This window comes from Rattus norvegicus, chromosome 8 (assembly GCF_021556685.1).
Source record: "Rattus norvegicus strain SHRSP/BbbUtx chromosome 8, alternate assembly SHRSP_T2T, whole genome shotgun sequence".
NCBI lineage: Eukaryota > Metazoa > Chordata > Mammalia > Rodentia > Muridae > Rattus > Rattus norvegicus.
In genome coordinates, this window is record NC_141541.1 from 100,814,342 (window position 1) to 100,834,404 (window position 20,063).

At 39.9% G+C, this 20,063-nt stretch overlaps 1 protein-coding gene and 1 long non-coding RNA gene across 2 annotated transcripts in view; one reads left to right on the forward strand and one right to left on the reverse strand.

The window, feature by feature from the left end:
* Positions 1-1,542, reverse strand: part of LOC148004299 (uncharacterized) — a 31,387-nt gene extending 29,845 nt beyond the window's left edge. Inside the window, exon 1 of the long non-coding RNA XR_015627381.1 lies at positions 1,368-1,542. This is a non-coding gene — a long non-coding RNA (uncharacterized LOC148004299). The remainder of the gene's footprint in view (positions 1-1,367) is intronic.
* Plscr4 (phospholipid scramblase 4) overlaps positions 1-8,735 on the forward strand; it is a 37,606-nt gene extending 28,871 nt beyond the window's left edge. Inside the window, 4 exon segments of the mRNA NM_001012000.1 lie at positions 547-773; positions 5,971-6,132; positions 7,340-7,498; positions 8,138-8,735. Coding sequence (NP_001012000.1) covers positions 547-773; positions 5,971-6,132; positions 7,340-7,498; positions 8,138-8,185 — 596 coding nt within the window. The 3' untranslated portion in view covers positions 8,186-8,735.
* Positions 8,736-20,063: the final 11,328 nt, after the last annotated feature.

Below are 20,063 nucleotides of genomic sequence, written 5' to 3' on the forward strand. Positions count from 1 at the left end.
AGGTCCCTCGTGTTCAGGGTAGGAGTTGGCTGTGCCCCTCTGGGCACAGCACAGGGACTTTGGTCATTCTGGATTTATTTTCTTATTTGCAAGTACCATGTCTGCTGTCTAAATCATGGTCTGGTGTGTGATTCCGTTAAACTGGTTTTATTATTAACATTTTTCTGAGTTCTGATACTCTAGGAATGTTGTATCAACTATTACATTTATGTGGGGAAACTGTAAAAATAATTTCATATTAAACTTAGTAAACGTTTAACATTCTGAAAATGCTTAATGGGTCACCTGGTTGCATTTCACATTTTCACCTGAAATTTTTAAAAAGTCTATTTGGCCTTAAGCCCCAATCATACTACTATCATTATTACTACCATGAGTATTGTAACAACTGCTAGTTCTCTTCCTTCTCCTAATCTTCTTCTCCTCTTTCTCCTTCCTTCTCCTCCTTCCTTCTTCTTCTTTCACTTAAGTAACAAAGACTGTCTGAGCTCTCCCATCCCCCAAGCTCGTTCTAACTTAAAATCTTTTTCTCATCCTAACGTTTAGTGATGACACGCTTTGAAACTAATAATAGATATGATATCAAGAACAACGTAGACCAGATGGTTTATATCGTAACAGAAGACACAGATGACTTTACCAGGAATGCCTATCGGAACCTAAGACCCTTTGTGCTCCGGGTCACTGACTGCCTGGGCCGAGAGATCATGACCATGCAGAGGCCTTTCCGATGCACCTGCTGTTGCTTCTGCTGCCCCTGTGCGAGGCAAGAGGTCAGAGAACACGAGTGGAATTCATAGTCACTTCCCGATCTGCATATTACAGGGTGTTTGGCTTCTTTCTAAACATGCGAGGAAGCATTCTAGGCCTACCACTCAGAAAGAAACTGAAACCCAGTAGTGGAGAAAGAGGAAGCTGAATTATATCACAAGACAGACCTTAATGGTTTTCCTTTTTTCTGTGATTAGATAGGTGGCGGGGGTGGGAGAGGTCAAGTACAACTTGAGGCTCTTTTGACAGTAGCCACTTTCTGATGAGTTAGATAGGGATGGACGGTGATCACATGCTTTATACTGATATTATCACATTCCTCAGATGAATCATAGCCTACACATTTCTGCAAAAATGAGTCTTAAAAGTAGATGAAATGCCAGACAGAAGTACCCTGCAGATGATAGAGTCAGACCTACAGTGTACATGCTCTCTCTGTGTTGTGTTTTGGTGCTTCTCCCGTGCCATAACGCAGGTCCAGAAAAAAAAAGTTACAGAAAACAAGCAAACAATAAAAAGGAAAAAAACAAAAACAAAAAACAAAAAAAACAAAAAAAAAAACCAAAACAAAACAAAACAAAAACCCGGTAACATACCTGTGCATGTGTAGCTGTCTCTGTGAGGCCATATGCATTGATTCTGTCCGGCCTGGAAGATGCTGTGTCCTTAGAATATTTCTACCTCCTTTTCTGAATAGATCCTAAGGCTTGAGGTTGGAAGCATTCCAGTTAGGGCTGAGTGTTCCTACCCTCTCATCTCTGCACACTGGCCACTTGTGGGAGTCTGCATCTGCTTAAATAAGCTTTTCTCTGAACTATGGGTAATACATCATTAAGAGTCATTTTGTTGCTATTTTCTGAAAGCACAATAATAGTAAGTTTTCTTCTATACCCATGGCCTATCTGGTCTTGGGTTCTTGGCCACTTGTATTTCTGATATGGATCATTAAGTATAATCACTGGTCATGAAGTATGATCTTCTTAATTAGTTCTTGAATTCAGTTTCCAATATTTTCCTGAGAGGTTTCTGTCTGGTGCTCTGCGGGTTTCTTTTATGTTCTGTCATTATATGGTTTTGATATCAAGGGAATACTATTTTTGCTCAATTACTCTTGTTGGTTATCACTGGTCTGATTAGGTTATTTATATCTTCTTGATTTAATTTTGTCAGATCACATGCTTAAGCTGTTTGGAAAGTTTTCATAGCATTGCTGAAATGTACTTTTAGATTACATTGGACTTTGTTTTCCCTTGTCTGCAATTTTGTGAATTTCTGCCCTTTTTATTTTGGCTCATGTGGCTAGGAATTTTTCAATCTTGTTTATCTTTTCAAAAATAAATCATTTTAGTTGATTTTGTGTATCTTTTCAAGTCATCAATTTTTCTGCCCTAATCTTTATAATTACTTAGCATCTCCCTCATTTGGATTTGGCTTGCTGTTAATTTTCTAGAACTTTTAAGTGACTCATTAGATTATTTGAGACCTGACCTTTAGTGGAAGTCTTTCCAGCTCTAATATTTCCCTTCCATGTCCTGCCTGCATCCTGGTTATTTTAGTTTGTTACTTGGTTGTTACTTGAGTTTGAATGTATTTTTATTTCAGTTTCCTCTTTGATTTCTTCAGTGATCCAGTACTCATAAAGTGTGCAAGCGTTTGTGTCATTTCAGTAATTTTCCTTGATGCCGTTTCTAGTTTTATTCTCTTGTGATCTGACAGAATATAAGGAAGTGTTTCAATTCTCTTCTAGCTGTTAAGGTCGGCTTTGGGACCTACAATGTCACTAATTTTTACAAAAGGTTCCATAAATTACTACAAGACAATAGATGACATAGCTTAGCTCTAAAGTTACATAGTTTTTAGTTGTAGTTTATGGTTTGAAAGAAATCTTGATGATGTTAGGGGGTGGGGTGTTGAGGTCTCTCACTATTACCATATCAGGACATATTGGATCTTCCTCTGCCTATAAATGTTTGCTTTATGAAATTGGAAGATTCAGTACTTGATGCCAAAATGTTTACAATTATATTTGTGCTGATTAGATTGGTGTGAATGTCGCACAAGCCAGAGTCATTTCAGAAAAGGGAATCTCGGTTGAGAAAAGTACACTTAAACTATTACTGCGAACCCAAGTTCAGTTTTCCAGCACCCATGTTGGGCAGCACATAACCTTTAAGTGGTTTCTAAGTATTTTTGGCAGGCTGCCTTGGTTGCCATGCAGGGTCTTAGTGAGTGCTTGTCTCAAATGTCTTATTTCTCCATCAGTTTTAAAACGTAGCCTGGCTCAGTGCTGCAATCCTGTTTGCCATTGTTTATTTTCATTCCATAATTTATTGGTCGTGGAGTCGATGAGAAGAAATCTGATACTATTGTGTGTCTTTTCCCAGCTTGGTGTTTTCCCACCATAGCCTTTGTCCTTTGTTACGTGTTTTTTACATCTTCACTGTGATATGTCATGGAGAGGTTCTCTTCTGCTCATTTTTGTTCGCGGTTCTAAAGGCCTCTTAGGTTTGAATAACTTTCTCTTGATATGCCAAATCATTTCTAGGATTTAGATTTTATCCCTTCCTTTTCTTCTACTCCATGGATTCTTAGACTTGGTTTCTTGAATGTATCCCAGAAATCTTGGACGTTTTGGTCATAGGCATTAATTTATATATACATATGATATGTGTATATATATGCATATGTGTATATGCATGTGTGTGTGCATATATATACATATATATATGTATATGTATATATGAATGTTCTGTGGCCTTCTTCTTGTTCTGAGTCCTTCAATCTCACATTCTTGCTTTGTCTTGTCAGTCACGATGCTCTTCATTGTGCATTTTATTGCTTGATTGATTACTTTCTCATTTCCATTATTTCTCTTTGATTGTTTTTAGTAGTATTAATCCCTTGTTGATTTCCTCCCCTCCCTCATTTCCTCACTATGCTAACTGTCCTGTCTGGACCCTGAATTAGAACACCTAGGGTTTGCAAATCGTCTATTAATAATGATATGTAAATGGTATGATAATTAAGAGTTCTTACCTGACAGAATGCATTTCAGATTTGCCAGTACACACCTGTCTCTAACCTCGATTCCCAATAGATAGCATTGGCCTGCCCATCAGTATTTTCTGTTGTTCTCAATACTCTTTTGCAGTTATTATATTTGTAATAGGAGCTTTGTATTTGAGGTGAATCTCTCAAATCCTTGTTTTTCTCCAATGTAGCAGGCATTTATTGTCAAATATATTTTGGTTTCAGATCACACCCTTTGCATTTCTATAAAGGAGGTCAGAAATCGATTAAATTGATTAAAGCCAACCAGTACAGCAAAATTACAAATTAATCAAACTTTTGTCCAACAATATAAGTAAGATATTTTTCTTTTTCATCCATTTTTTTTATTTTCCTTGCACAGCCTTCTCACCTGTGGAGACTCCTTTATTGTCATTACAGAGCGAAGTCCCAACAGTTTCATAACTACAGAAATGGTCTCCATTAACAAACTGCCCACTCACCCTTGTTTTCACCACTAGTTTTTGGCAACCACTATTTCATCCTGAAGTTCTGCAGTTTGTTTCTTGAGGAGGTCATGCAAAGTGAAGCATGCATTAATCACCTATTCACAGCATAATACTTCACTAGCATGCCAACTTTAAGGTTTTTTTGTTTCTTTTTTCTTTTTTTCTTCAGAGCTGGAGACTGAACCCAGGGCCTTGCGCTTGCTAGGCAAGCGCTCTAAATCCCCAAACCTTGAGTTTTTTTTTTAAATCTTATAGGGGTAGACTTTTATGAATATTTGGTTCTAGGGAACTATCCAATTGTATTGTATAGGTACAAATATATATATATATATGTATATATATTTGAATAATATATATGAATTGTACACAATTATACACACACATATATATGTACATTATATATATATATGAATAATGGCTTTGACAATGCAAAGCTTTGTCGTCTTGTTGTATAAAATCTACTCCCAACACCCTTCTGAAAGTGCAGAAGAAAGCAAGAAAGCAATCACACTTTCACTTTGGATTTCTAAGAAAGAATTTCATCTATATAACTCCTATTATTAAAAGAGAAAGTCTCACCTTTTATAAAATTTTAATGTATGGACAATTAAATGGAACAGGATAGTGCACAGTATTTTAAAATCATTAATAAAAGGCAGCTATGCACCTCTACGTGGAGGTTTTTAACTGTGATAGCCCAGCACCCCACCCCATCCACATACTTTCTGTGCTTTTAGCTTCTGTAGATTAGTGTAGTCTGAAAGGTCAATGGCGCATTTCAGAAACAAACAATTCATCAGCTGAATAGTATGGTGAATTCTGGAATATGAATTACTCTTTTGTGCAGACTATTGAAGATAGACATACCATGTGCACAATGGCAGTTGAAAGTGGACATTCACTCAATTTCTATTATAGGACAGAGTATTGGAACTGTTCTTTTCTTAGTAGCATACTGTGACTAATTGATAGATTGAACTTTGTTATAGCATGTATTTATGGTAAAGCATGGTATACATTGGGTTCAGAAATCTGTACTTGAGTCGGGAGATGGGGAGTATCCTACAGTTTCACAACACTTCATTTTCTTTTGTTATTCTAGTTGTCTGTAGGGGACTTATGTTTGCTGGTTAAGATTTTTTTAAGTTAACTGGTAACACTTTATGGAGTTAGAAGAAATGAAAGTCCTGGATGAAACAAAAACCAGAGTTATGGCACAGTCACATGAGTACCAGTACATTCATTGAGGGTCTTCTTAGCTTCGAGTCCTTCAGGGTTGACTGGGAGAGGTGGTGTATCTGTTCAGACAGTGCTGTATGTCCTGTTAGTAACAGTGAGCTTAGATAACTAGAATCTTATATCAAGCAATTAAGCCATAATTAAGCCTGTTCTTTTCCCACAATGAAACATGACCTCACCTCTTTAGAGTGCTTTCTGAAATACAGCCCTGCAAACTGTCCCCAGGGAAACAATGCGTCTTTCCTTCCCAACATCAATTCTCTTTGCCCTTGAATGACTGAGAACAAATCCAGGTGTGCGTGCATGCCTACATGCATGTATGTGTGTATGCATGTGTGTGTAGGGGGTGTGCACACAAACACGTGTGTGCATGTGTATGAATAACATCCGGGTGCATTGTGTACATACAGCATCCTAACCCCTGTCACTGTTTCGTATGCAGTTAGAAGTGCAGTGTCCTCCTGGAGTCACCATTGGCTTTGTGGCAGAACACTGGAACTTATGCAGAGCCTCTTACAGCATCCAGAATGAGAAGAAAGAAAGTGCAATGAGAGTTCGTGGTCCATGTGCGACCTATGGCTGTGGCTCTGATTCTGTTTTTGAGGTAAATATATGTCAAAAATAGTGCTTCTACTCTCCTCACTCCCTTCTTTCTGTATCAGATCCCACCATGTTCTTCTGCAGATTTTCCTGTGAATGAGTCAGGTATTATGAAGAAAGAATTAATTAGGAGTTGACATCAACCCTTTCCACATGGTTCCTTATGGTCACTTGACATTTTTCAAAATGATAAAAATAAAAACATCTTTTATAAACATCTTTTCCCCATTTAGAATGATGAAAACTTTTGGGAGTAAATTGTATCAATTTATTCTTGGTGTGTGTCGTCTCTTTTCTTTCTAATGATTTCTAGAATGCATGTATGTATTTTGAAATGCAAAATTCTAAGAAATATAGCCCTTAGTACATTCATAAGGACATAGATGAATGACAATGAGTGACAGGGTTATATTATAACATTTTCTCAATAAAAAAGGACATTTTGTTTTGCATTTATCCCAGGGACTACCAAAGATTTCATTAGAAAAGAAGGGCTGACGTTTGGGGGCTTTCTCAAATTCCTTTAACAGGATGAGGTTTGGCATACAATAAATATATTCCTTCTCCTGCTTCCTATGATAACAGAAAGTTTTCATTTCATATTGCCACTTAATAAAGCATTGCTTACTAATTAACAGTATTGTAGAAAATGAAAACAAACCAGATTCCTGGTGGGGCTGTGTGTGAGCATTCTGTTATAAGTGATATTAGCAGCTATGTTAGGGGGTATTTCTACTGAGTTCAGTGTCAGTGTCTGTCTTTTAGAAGCTGCCGCCCATTCTTAAACCATGGTCTGCTAAGATAGGGTGGGTGTGTCCCACAAAGGCTTGAGTGAGTGGTGGATAGTATATGATTCAGGACCTTTGCTTATAGGTTCCCTTGGTTGGATGTGACTTTGTATTCCCAAATTCTCTTCCTGTGCTACAGAAAAGAACTGAACTATCAATTCAAGTTGTACCTTCTGAAAGAAACCCCAAAGAGAGTATTTAAGGATTAGGAAAATTCACTAGGTTGAGGATTTTAAGATATAACTGAACTCAGTTACTAAACAGTTTCGAGACAACGCCAAAAAAAAAAAAATTCTCATTGGAAATCGTGTCATTAGTGTTTGTTCCTACATTATGAATTGCAACAGCACAAACTGCTTCTAAGAAAAGGACAGAGACACGTCCCTTGGTGCTTTTCATAAAGACCTATTCTTGGCATTGCAGGTCAACTCTCTAGATGGAGCATCTAACATTGGCAGTATTATCAGGAAGTGGAATGGCTTTTTATCAACGATGGGAAATGCAGACCACTTTGAGATTCGCTTCCCTTTGGCCCTGGATGTGAAAATGAAAGCAATGATCTTCGGCTGTTGCTTCCTCATTGTAAGCCTTTCACTGGGGCATTTGAGAGAATTATTCCTTATGGCGGGAAGCAGTATTCTCTAGCAGAAAATTCCTTCTGAAACCTGGCCAGCTTCTGTCTGGGCCACTTCTAGGCCCGCGATTGGCACTGGGTGACTGGCTTTACTCATTTGTAACAGGCACAAAAATGCTGACCTTTCCAAGGTAATGAAGCAGCTGAGTACAGTCTGCTGGGGCACACCTGGAAGGTGTCCCATAGACAGTGGGTGCAGTCGGCTTCATTTCCTATTGGTTATCACTCTCGCTACTTCAAAACAGCTGTCCTGTGAAAATCCATATAAGAGAGTAACTGCGAAGCAGCTGCCCCCTTTTCTCTTTCGTGTCAACTACAGTCATGCTCACCAACGTTCCATCACCCTTTGGCTTACCTGAGGTTTTCCTTTGGTTAACGATAACATTTTAATTGGTGCTGAATAGGAAAAGCTTACTATCTGTCTCCATGCTCGCACGTTAGCTGTGCTCATAAATATTTCAGTAGACTTATTTACTGGACTAGCATGTTCCCATGATAAACTGTGAAGGCTATGACACGCATTAATATAGTTATTTCTCTTTGCCATCCATCTCTCAACCTAAATATAATCCCTTCTCCAATTGCAGGATTTCATGTACTTTGAACGCCCTCCTCCACGACGTTCATCAAGATAGAAGATCAGAAGAATCGTCAGTTGAGAACAGAATCAGAGAAATTTGCATCCAGCTTATAGCCTTCATTTATTAGCAAGTGTATTCCTCTGGCTTGACACGTGTCTCAGTTGAGTATTTAGCAGCTTGGGACACTAGGTTATTCTGAAATGGCTGCTTCATTAGCCCAATCAGCATACAGATACGAGCGATAAGCAATAGGCACGTGAGCTATGGGAAAACGACGCCCTTAGTTCCCAACTTAACATACAGACATAACACGTCTTCTGTATCTGTCCCTCTCTTCTTCATTGGGACAAACTTTATTCTAGGTGAGAGGACTGCTACTCTTACCCGTCATCTTTAGGAGACAAGAGGTGCACAGAAAGAATGTGCTTTAATGTGCAAAGGAAATGTTTCTTGTGTGCATGCACCAGAACACCGTTCTGCAACGTGCATACAAGTTCATAAAGTTCTCAGTGGGGAATTTTATTTTATTACATAATAAAACGTATTCTCTTTATAGGCAGTTAATATTTTCTATCCATATTTCTTCATCCCCCCAGCTGGGCAACGCAGAACTACCTATGTATGAAGATCGGATGAGGGTACCAGGGAAAGTTGATCAGGGCCACAGCCAGATAAGGTCTTGGCATCTTACAAACCTTGTGCGTTTGCTTCCTCAGCAGATTTAGTGTGAATTCTCTTATTTACACAGGCCTTATATCTGGATGTTTATCCTGATGTCTGTCTGGAATTATCTATTGTATTTTTTATCTCATTTGATTTTTTTTCCAAAATCCATCTAAAGATCAGGATGTCCTTGTGACAAACAGTTTATAAAAACTGAATGTATAAATCCCGTCATCGTTCTAATACTGCTTGACTGTTTTGCATGCTAAAAGACCTATTATATACAAACAGTAAGAAAACACAGTAAATATATTGCTTCCATATTTTCTCCAGATTATCAGTGAGAACAATGGAAGACCAGCAGATTTGTACCAAGGACAGTGTATGTAAGAATCCACTGATTTGATTAATGAGTCTCACATCTTGGCTTTCGACCTCCACATAGATTGTGTGTGGCATTTTTTTAAATTGGATATATCCTTTTAGAGTTTATTAAAAATAAAAAAGGTTTAAGTGCTCTTGGGTTGGGTTATCCTGAGAGAAGATATTGAGCCAACATGTCTTTTTTGAAATAACAGACAGGTGCTTCAGCTTTAATTATACTAATGTTTTTTATGAGAAAGATTGTCTTCCTCAGTGTTTACTTGCTGCTGTTGACATTTTATAAACACAAAATCATGAGTTCTAGACTAAAACTAATTACCTTATATTTTAAAATGCACCGCTAATTTTAACTAGACGTGTACGTTTTCTGTGTGATATCTCATACTTTGCATAAAACCAGATAAACAGCATTCTGAGAGCTCAGGTATAAACCTGTCATTTTACCCACGCGCACCCCATTCTAACACTTGTACTACGTTGATAGAGAAGGTCAGAATGCTTTCTATTTCTGTGCTTCATACTTTAATGTTTACGATGCTAAGCCGTCTCTAACAGCAAAAATTCTTTATCATGATTCATGCAGTTTCTGTATCTCAGTAGAATTTCATTGTATCAAGACAACCTCCTTAACTAAACAATAAACAGAAATTGTTTTTTTTTAAAGTTGAGTGTTTTCTTGTTCTTTTGGGTCTCTTAGACTTTTAAGTATGTAATAGAACTAATAGTAAGATGGTATTTTGTTTTATTTTCTGAGTTGTGACTGAGTCTGAATGCTTTCCACAGAGATTTTTTTAGGGAATTTCTTATTTACTAAGTAAGCTCATTGCATTTTTTTTGTAGATATTGTACAGTAATAACTAACATTTCTTTTCAACATTTTGTCAATTATTTGATAGTTTTATTAATGCATTTTTATCATACCTACCTTAACCCTTCCCACTAACTGCTCCAAGGTCTATTCCCACGTCCAACACCGCTATCTCAGACCCACTTCCACACCTGCACCCCTACCTCAGACCCACTTCCACACCCCACACCCCTACATCAGACCTACTTCTACACCCTGCACCCCTACGTCAGACCCACTTCCACACCCCGCACCCCTACATCAGACCTACTTCTACACCCTGCACCCCTACCTCAGACCCACTTCCACACCCCACACCCCTACATCAGACCCACTTCCACACCCCACACCCCTACATCAGACCTACTTCTACACCCTGCACCTCTATGTCAGACCCACTTCCACACCTGCACCCCTACCTCAGACCCACTTCTATACCCCACACCCCTACCTCAGACCCACTTCTATACCCCACACCCCTACCTCAGACCCACTTCCACACCTGCACCCCTACCTCAGACCCACTTCTATACCCCACACCCCTACCTCAGACCCACTTCTATACCCCACACCCCTACCTCAGACCCACTTCTACACCCTGCACCCCTACCTCAGACCCACTTCCACACCCCCCACCTCTACCTCAGACCCACTTCTATACCCCACACCCCTACATCAGACCCACTTCCACACCCTGCACCCCTACCTCAGACCCACTTCCACACCCCGCACTCCTACCTCAGACCCACTTCCACACCCCGCACTCCTACCTCAGACCCACTTCCACACCCCGCACCTCTACCTCAGACCCACTTCCACACCTGCACCCCTACCTCAGACCCACTTCTATACCCCACACCCCTACCTCAGACCCACTTCCACACTGGCACGCCTACCTCAGACCCTCTTTAATTTTGTACTTGTCTGTTTTTAACACTTGTATTATCATGTTAAGAATTTCGTATGCATTCTATATTTTATCATTTCTACCTCATTCCCCGGTCCAATTTCCTTGTTCCTCCCTCTCCCTCTCAAATACATAAGCTCTTCTCTAGTCAACATACAAATTCACACACAGCTTGCTAAGTCCATTTAGTATTGTTCTTATGTGCATGACTTTAGGATTGACCACTAAGAATTGGACAGTGTGTTAGGGGCTCCTTCTGGGAAGACACTTTATCCCTCTTTGAGGTGCGCATCATCTATTGGACAGGCCCTATGAGATTTCCCCCATCCATGCAGGAACGTCCATTAGTATTTGCCATTGTGTGGGTTTGTTTAGAAGACCATGTTATGATCTCTGCAGCGCTGCCTGTCATGTATAGAATTTATCATCTCACTTCAAACCTTGCTCTCCTGTGGTTTGCACATTCTTTCTGCCCCTCTTCAGAGATGTTCCCCCTATCTAACCTCTGGTTAGGGCTTGTGTTGTAGCTTGTATCACTTGCGGATGGACTCCGCGTGGTCAGTCCTCTGGTCTCTGAATCGTTGTCTTCTTCAGGGACAGACTTTATTTGTTACAAAAAGAAGTTTCTTTTGCAAGTGTTTATATTAGTTTCTATTTGCTTAGAAGTCCCTTCACACCCCCATCAAAGAAGCGTCTTTGTTTGCAAGAGAATGTCACAGAAATCCACAAGTGGTCAAAAGTCAGAGAACAACTGAGAGTCTTTTGTCCAGCCCCAATTACAATCGACATTTATTTTGTTGAGATTTTCATACGTGAATAATATATTTACATCATTTTTACCATATTCTCTCCATTCTCTAAATTCCTTGTCCCTCTCATTCTGTATTTACAACACACTCAGGGAATGTCACAGAAAAGGAGGCAAAAAGATTTTTATGAGAAAGATTGTCTTCTCAGTTATTTACTTGCTGCTGTGACTTTTTATAAAAACAAAACCATGAGTTCTAGACTAAAACTAATTACCTTATATTTTGAAATGCACCTCTAATTTTAACTAGACATGTACATTTTCTGTGTGATATCTTGTACTTTGCATATAAACCAGATAAACAGCATTCTGAGAGCTCAGGTATAAACCTGTCATTTTACCCACACACAAACCAAACAAACAAGACATTTGCTATGATGTATTTTCTTCTGAAAGAACAAAGGATTAAGAAGAAAGCATGAAATGTAGGTGTTAGGGACAAAGGCTGGGATGGCTTTGGGGAAGATAAGGAAGTGAATATGATCAAAATAGTCATATGATCAAAATTCTCAAGAAAGTTATTAAAATGTTATTTTTAGAGAGTCTTCTTTGAGAGGTGAGAGCTACACTTATCTATGATATTAAGATAAATCCTTAGGCTGTAAGTGGGAATTATACTCATGTAAGAAAATGGCAGCCACAGGTCCCCTTTTAGAGTCTGCAACATCGCCATCCATGGGTGGTTGGAAAGGTTTACACTCCTGGGCACGAATCTCTTCCTTTTAAGCAGGGCTTAAGTCCAATTAGACAGCTGTTGGTTACTCTAGGGATTTGAGTCACTATGGTAACCTTGGGTTTATTTTGACATTCTGGTCATTGTTACAGTTTGTAAACATTCCAACTATGCCTTAATTAGAGTTTATATTTCTGTGACAAAGCACCACAACCAAAAGCCACTTGATGAGGAAAGGGTTTCTTTCTTTTAGACTTACACTTCACAGTCCAGGTAAACTAAGGCAGGAACCTAGAGTCATGGACTGAAGCAGAGGCCATGGAGGAGTGCTGCTTACTGGCTTGCTTCTTATGGCTTCTTCAGCCTGCTTTCTTATCCAAGATCCAAGATCACTATCCACGGGATGGCACTGCCCTCGGTGAGATGAACCTTCTCATATCATTAATTAAGAAAATGTTCTACAATCTTGCTCCCAGGCAATTTCTCAACCAAAACTCCTTCTTTCCAGATGACTCTGTCTTGTGTCAAGGCACATTAATGGCATATACAAAAACAGAACAGAGTGACAGCATGTTGTCCTGTGTTTTGAAATGCTGAAATTCAGCTGGGAAGGGCCGGGGACACAGAGGAGGCCTTGTGTGAGGTGTACTTTCTTCAGAGTTCAGTTTCATCCCTGCTAGTACCCCAGGGGTACCAAATGAACACCCTTCCTGTGATAGTGTATGTTTTAAAATACGAAATCCCAAACAACGAGGGCAATGTGTGGTTTTTAAATCCTCCAAAAGTAATTTAATTTTTCCTTCCTGAGGTACAAGTAATAATTATGTTATCAATTATGCATAATATTAAATATTGCATATAAACATAATATTTATAATATAGTATGATATGATATGATACGATATATACATCATACATAATTGTCTTCATGGCCGCTTAGCAGTGGACGAATTTCACCCTTTTTACCAGTGAATACCGCTAGGGCTTTTTGTTTTGTTAGAGTCTCTGCTCTAAAACCACACCTTGGTAAGCTCAAAGCCGACCACCAGGCTCATGGCAGATAGTGAATCAGAGATAGTGTTAATTTTATCCTATTTGTTAAGGAGGACTGTGGATCAGAGTCCGGCACTGAGACTGCTTCTTACATTTTAGCCTCTACTAAACCCTTACTCTTCCAGAAGCAAGCTGCACTTTGCCCTCAGTATGCTTGGTTTGTACTGCATCAGACTTTCTAGCTTCCTACAGCAAGAGGATTTTAAGGTTAGTTAGTTTGCAATTGTAGCAACATGTAAGGGATCTGGTTTTTTTTTTTTTTAAGTGTAAAGTTCTAGATCGGTAGAGAAAGTTCTTTAATGTAACCATCCAGTCACTGGGTCTGAGGATTACTGCAGGATGTGAGTCCTGTTTCCATTTGAGGTAGCATCATCTTCGCAACCAACACATTACTACATTCTAGATTGTCTTTCAGTGCTCAATATTTCTATTACTGCTGTTATGAAAAAGGTTGTTGATGCTGAAACACAGCTCTCACCTCAAAGGGAACAAGAAAGAGTTGATTCTGGGGCTAAATATGTCTGACCATGAACACAGATTGAGTAATCATCAAACTCTGTGTTCAGTGCTGAAACAGTTTCATGGGGCTTTACGGCAGCAAGAAAATCATAAATCGTAACCCTTTCCAGCTACACTGAGGGGACATCAGAGAGGCGGGCTACAGCCAAGCAGAGGACCAGAGGCATGCCTTCAGATGCTCTGATGTACTCTTGATTTTGGAGTTGGTGCAAGCTGGTGTTCTGCTAAGTTAGTATGGTCCAAATGCTTTTATTGGTCACCGAGGTGGGATATAGTTGCTTAGGTGGACAGAGCTGGCCCAAGAAAAATTGTAATTGAGCTCCAGACCTGCACTGTTCCAACCTCATTGTAAGATGATGTAAGTTAATCGGCCTTGTGGAAGATTCAAATTGAAGATACGGTTTTTGTCTCCCCCCCCCCACATTCATTTAAAATTCATTTAATTTTCCAGCTCCCCAATTACTGAGGCTCAGGTAAAGTTCATTTGTCAAATTATAGAACATCTTCCGTGAACAACTTCTTAAAAAGTTTGTTCAAATTCTCTTCACTAACAGTGAAGGATGACTAGAGTTTCAAATCTTGCATAACGTGCCACAACAGAATTAGAATTGTACTGTCTTTCATACTGTTGATTTTTGTAGGAATACACAAAGGAACGGTACTTGGGAGAAGCAACGGAAGAGCAAAGCTTACCTGTTTTCTCAGCCTCCCACCCCTGGTGTCAGAAGAACGGAATATGACACGGTGCGGTAGGGGGCAGCACAGGCCTGTGGATTTCATTAGCGAAGCACAATTATTTTCTCAGCCAAGACTCCGTCTCTTCTGATCTATGAGATAGAAAGATTTGAACCTAGAAGGGGCATTTAGGACCACTTGCGTTACATTCTAATCTACAATGAAGGGTTTTAAAGAGACCGCTCATATGTCCAAAGTACCCTGGAAACTCAGAAGAAACCAGGAGAGAAACTACGAGTCTCTGTTTTGTTTTGTTGCTTTTGTTTTTGTTTTTCCTGTTTCCTTAGTATAAAATCAAGACTTTCGCAGAGCTTTGAAACATTTAATGCAACGTGTTTTTACAACATTGGTATTTTGAGTTTATTCTTAGTTTACAAACTTGGTTTTTTGGTACTCATGAGGTCAGTGTGCATAAATACTCTAGCACCCGGAGAGAGACACTCACTGCTGTGGGGATCCAACCTGGGCAGGGCACAAAGCACCGACCTCAGCAACAGCTGTGTTCTTCCTTCATGTGGCTCTGGAGGTCAGTTTATTTCTGGGTGGTGAGAAAAGCCAGACATCAGAGTGATCTGTCTCAGTCACATGGTGGGAAACCACATAGGAAATTTCCCTAGTGATTCAGTCGATGGATCCTTCATTGTGGATCCTAAGAAGTTCGAAAGAACACCTCGTTCCTTCTGAGAAAGAAGCCATTGGGTTTGGCTTTCTTTTGGATTCATACCACCCCTGCTATAACGAGCCCCGCGAACCCTGGGGGTAACACTGACAATTTAAGGGTATGCAGACAGACAAGCTGTATGAAGGAAAAATAAACAGGGTTTTGTAAAAGGAAGCGAACATGTTTCCAACTTGTGGTGATTTAAAAAATGATTCTTTTTTCTTATTTTGTGTTTATATGAGTGCCTGCATGTCTGTATAAAGGTCAAAAGAGGCGCCAGATGTCTTGGAACTGGGATTACAGTGGCTGTACGGTACCACGTGGGTGCTGAGCTCTCTTTAACAATGAAGATGATGCATCCATTTTAGGTAACTATTGGACAAATGATAACATTTATTTAAAAAATTTAGAAGGTTATGTTCATTTGTGTTCATGTGCGTGTGTGCGTGCGTGCGTGCGTGCGTGCGTGCGTGTGTGTGTGAAGGCAATTTCAAAGCAGGGAAATCTATGACTTTATTTCATGCAAATAAATATTATTTCTACATCCCTAGCTGTGTTCTCTAGCTGTTTAAAAGGGAGTATCAGACAAGTAAAAATGCGATCAGGTCTTTGGCCAATAATCTATTCTGTCTTCTCCCCGTGGATTCCATCGCCAACGTCATGGTTGGCACAGTTTCTTACCCAGTGAGCAGATCTCAGGAAACTGAATTCTAGAAGATACCAGAAATATGGACTGGGTACCCAAGGCTTCTTAGATGAAATAGTGCTACCTGGTCGCTATCAGAAATGTTGCTTGAACTGGAGAACTCCTCCCTTTATGCACACAACAAAAGATTTACCCAGCAACACAAATGCTTTTGAAAATGGAATTTATGTATGTGTATGCTGTGTGCATGGATGGGGCTATCACTAAAGCAGTGGTTCTCAACCTATGGTCTCAAAGACCCTTTCACAGGGGTTACATGTGGGATATCCTGCAGGTCAAGTATGTAGAATATGATTCATAAGAGTAGCAAAGTTGCAGTTATAAAGTAGCAATGAAGATTATTTTATGGTTGTGGGTGTCCACAACATGAGGAGCTGTATTAAAGAGACACAGCATTAGGTAGGTTGAAAACCACTCTGCTCTAAATATCAGGAGAGCATGTGCCACTCCCTGGAGCCAGAAGTACAGTCATAACCCAGGTGTATCTTCAGTGTTCACTAAAAGCTTCCTCAGAATATGAGTGTCCTCTGAGGATGATTTTATGCTGGGTTTTATATTGAGCAGATTAAGAGCCATTGAGTGTCAGGGTCCAGTTCCTTGCAATTATACCTAGAAGTCACCTGGAAGTTGGTGAAAATCCTACATCCTACCAAATCCCATAGCAGCAGCAAGGGCAGCAGAGCTCCCCCACAGAATCTATTCCGCATGAAGTGTGAGAATATCTGCTCATGTCGTCAAGCCTCCAAGAAAGGTATACCCAATTTGCATATAAATCAATAGAGTATACTCTCTTGCTTTCGTGAATTGGGGCGAAATTGCTATGTGGACTACACGATGTAGAGTTAATTATGAATTACAAACCCAGTGTGTTTCCCATGCCTGTAATCCCAGTCCTGTGGTGGGCAAGGCAGGAGGAATCCAGAGTTTAAAGCCAACCTGAGCTACATAAGGAGACCCTGTCTCTTTTTTTTTTTTTTTTTTTTTATTAACTTGAGTATTTCTTATATACATTTCGAGTGTTATTCCCTTTCCCGGTTTCCGGGCAAACATCCCCCTCCCCCCTCCCCTTCCTTATGGGTGTTCCCCTCCCAACCCTCCCCCCATTGCCGCCCTCCCCCCATAGACTAGTTCACTGGGGGTTCAGTCTTAGCAGGACCCAGGGCTTCCCCTTCCACTGGTGCTCTTACTAGGATATTCATTGCTACCTATGGGGTCAGAGTCCAGGGTCAGTCCATGTATAGTCTTTAGGTAGTGGCTTAGTCCCTGGAAGCTCTGGTTGCTTGGCATTGTTGTACTTTTGGGGTCTCGAGCCCCTTCAAGCTCTTCCAGTTCTTTCTCTGATTCCTTCAATAGGGGACCTATTCTCAGTTCAGTGGTTTGCTGCTGGCATTTGCCTCTATATTTGCTGTATTCTGGCTGTGTCTCTCAGGAGCAATCTACATCCGGCTCCTGTCGGTCTGCACTTCTTTGCTTCATCCATCTTGTCTAATTGGGTGGCTGTATATGTATGGGCCACATGTGGGGCAGGCTCTGAATGGGTGTTCCTTCAGTCTCTGTTTTAATCTTTGCCTCTCCCTTCCCTGCCAAGGGTATTCTTTTTCCTCATTTAAAGAAGGAGTGAAGCATTCACATTTTGATCATCCGTCTTGAGTTTCGTTTGTTCTAGGGATCTAGGGTAATTCAAGCATTTGGGCTAATAGCCACTTATCAATGAGTGCATACCATGTATGTCTTTCTGTGATTGGGTTAGCTCACTCAGGATGATATTTTCCAGTTCCAACCATTTGCCTACGAATTTCATAAACTCGTTGTTTTTGATAGCTGAGTAATATTCCATTGTGTAGATGTACCACATTTTCTGTATCCATTCCTCTGTTGAAGGGCATCTGGGTTCTTTCCAGCTTCTGGCTATTATAAATAAGGCTGCGATGAACATAGTGGAGCACGTGTCTCTTTTATATGTTGAGGCATCTTTTGGGTATATGCCCAAGAGAGGTATAGCTGGATCATCAGGCAGTTCAATGTCCAATTTTCTGAGGAACCTCCAGACTGATTTCCAGAATGGTTTTACCAGTCTGCAATCCCACCAACAATGGAGGAGTGTTCCTCTTTCTCCACATCCTCGCCAGCATCTGCTGTCACCTGAGTTTTTGATCTTAGCCAATCGCACTGGTGTGAGGTGAAATCTCAGGGTTGTTTTGATTTGCATTTCCCTTATGACTAAAGATGTTGAACATTTCTTTAGGTGTTTCTCAGCCATTCGGCATTCCTCAGCTGTGAATTCTTTGTTTAGCTCTGAACCCCATTTTATAATAGGGTTATTTGTCTCCCTGCGGTCTAACTTCTTGAGTTCTTTGTATATTTTGGATATAAGGCCTCTATCTGTTGTACGATTAGTAAAGATCTTTTCCCAATCTGTTGGTTGCCGTTTTGTCCTAACCACAGTGTCCTTTGCCTTACAGAAGCTTTGCAGTTTTATGAGATCCCATTTGTCGATTCTTGATCTTAGAGCATAAGCCATTGGTGTTTTGTTCAGGAAATTTTTTCCAGTGCCCATGTGTTCCAGATGCTTCCCTAGTTTTTCTTCTATTAGTTTGAGTGTGTCTGGTTTGATGTGGAGGTCCTTGATCCACTTGGACTTAAGCTTTGTACAGGGTGATAAGGATGGATCGATCTGCATTCTTCTACATGTTGCCCTCCAGTTGAACCAGCACCATTTGCTGAAAATACTATCTTTTTTCCATTGGATGGTTTTGGCTCCTTTGTCAAAAATCAAGTGACCATAGGTGTGTGGGTTCATTTCTGGGTCTTCAATTCTATTCCATTGGTCTATCTGTCTGTCTCTGTACCAATACCATGCAGTTTTTATCACTATTGCTCTGTAATACTGCTTGAGTTCAGGGATAGTGATTCCCCCTGAAGTCCTTTTATTGTTGAGGATAGCTTTAGCTATCCTGGGTTTTTTGTTATTCCAGATGAATTTGCAAATTGTTCTGTCTAACTCTTTGAAGAATTGGATTGGTATTTTGATGGGGATTGCATTGAATCTGTAGATCGCTTTTGGTAAAATGGCCATTTTTACTATGTTAATCCTGCCAATCCATGAGCATGGGAGATCTTTCCATCTTCTGAGTTCTTCTTCAATTTCTTTCCTCAGTGTCTTGAAGTTCTTATTGTACAGATCTTTTACTTGCTTGGTTAAAGTCACACCGAGGTACTTTATATTATTTGGAGACCCTGTCTCTTAACAAGTACATACATAAATGCTGATTTTAGACATCGATATTTTTAAGTATTTATTATTTTCCACTATAAATATGCAAGGGACGGATTTTGCACAGGAAATAGGTGTCCTTTGGAAGCACCAGGTCGTAGAGCTGGCTTTACAGACAGGTGAGAGTCACCCACATGGGAGATGAAAAGAAAATCGTGTTGTTTGAAAGAGTGGTAATGCTATTAACTCAGCCATCTCTCCAGAACCCAGGTACCAGTTTTTCATGCAGAGATGTTGCAGAAAATATGTGCGACTTAGTTACTCTCACAATAAAATAGCCATTGCTTTTCTGAATATCTTGTGAAAATAGCCTGGTGAAAATCCAGGCTAATTGGGAGAGAATCCAGTCACATTTCCTTAGGAATTTACCTGTGAATTCTTGCAACCCTACAAACACATCACTGAAGATCAATGCTGTCTGCAAAGAAGGATTTGAGGCAAAATCAGAGCAGTCTCTTAGCTAATGTCCACTGAAAACGTCCACTGTATACACTTTTCCACAAGCCCTGGATATTAAAACAAGCTTGGATCCTCTGCTCTGTCCCTCATTCAATTCAATGAATAGGCAAAATGGCTCCCAAACTCCATTCATATCCCTTCCACTCCAACTTCAGTTCTTCCTCCTCTAAACCAACTGAACTTGCTTGACTTTTTGCTAATCTTTTTCTTTCAATTGTATGAATGGTTCTAAACCAAGACAGT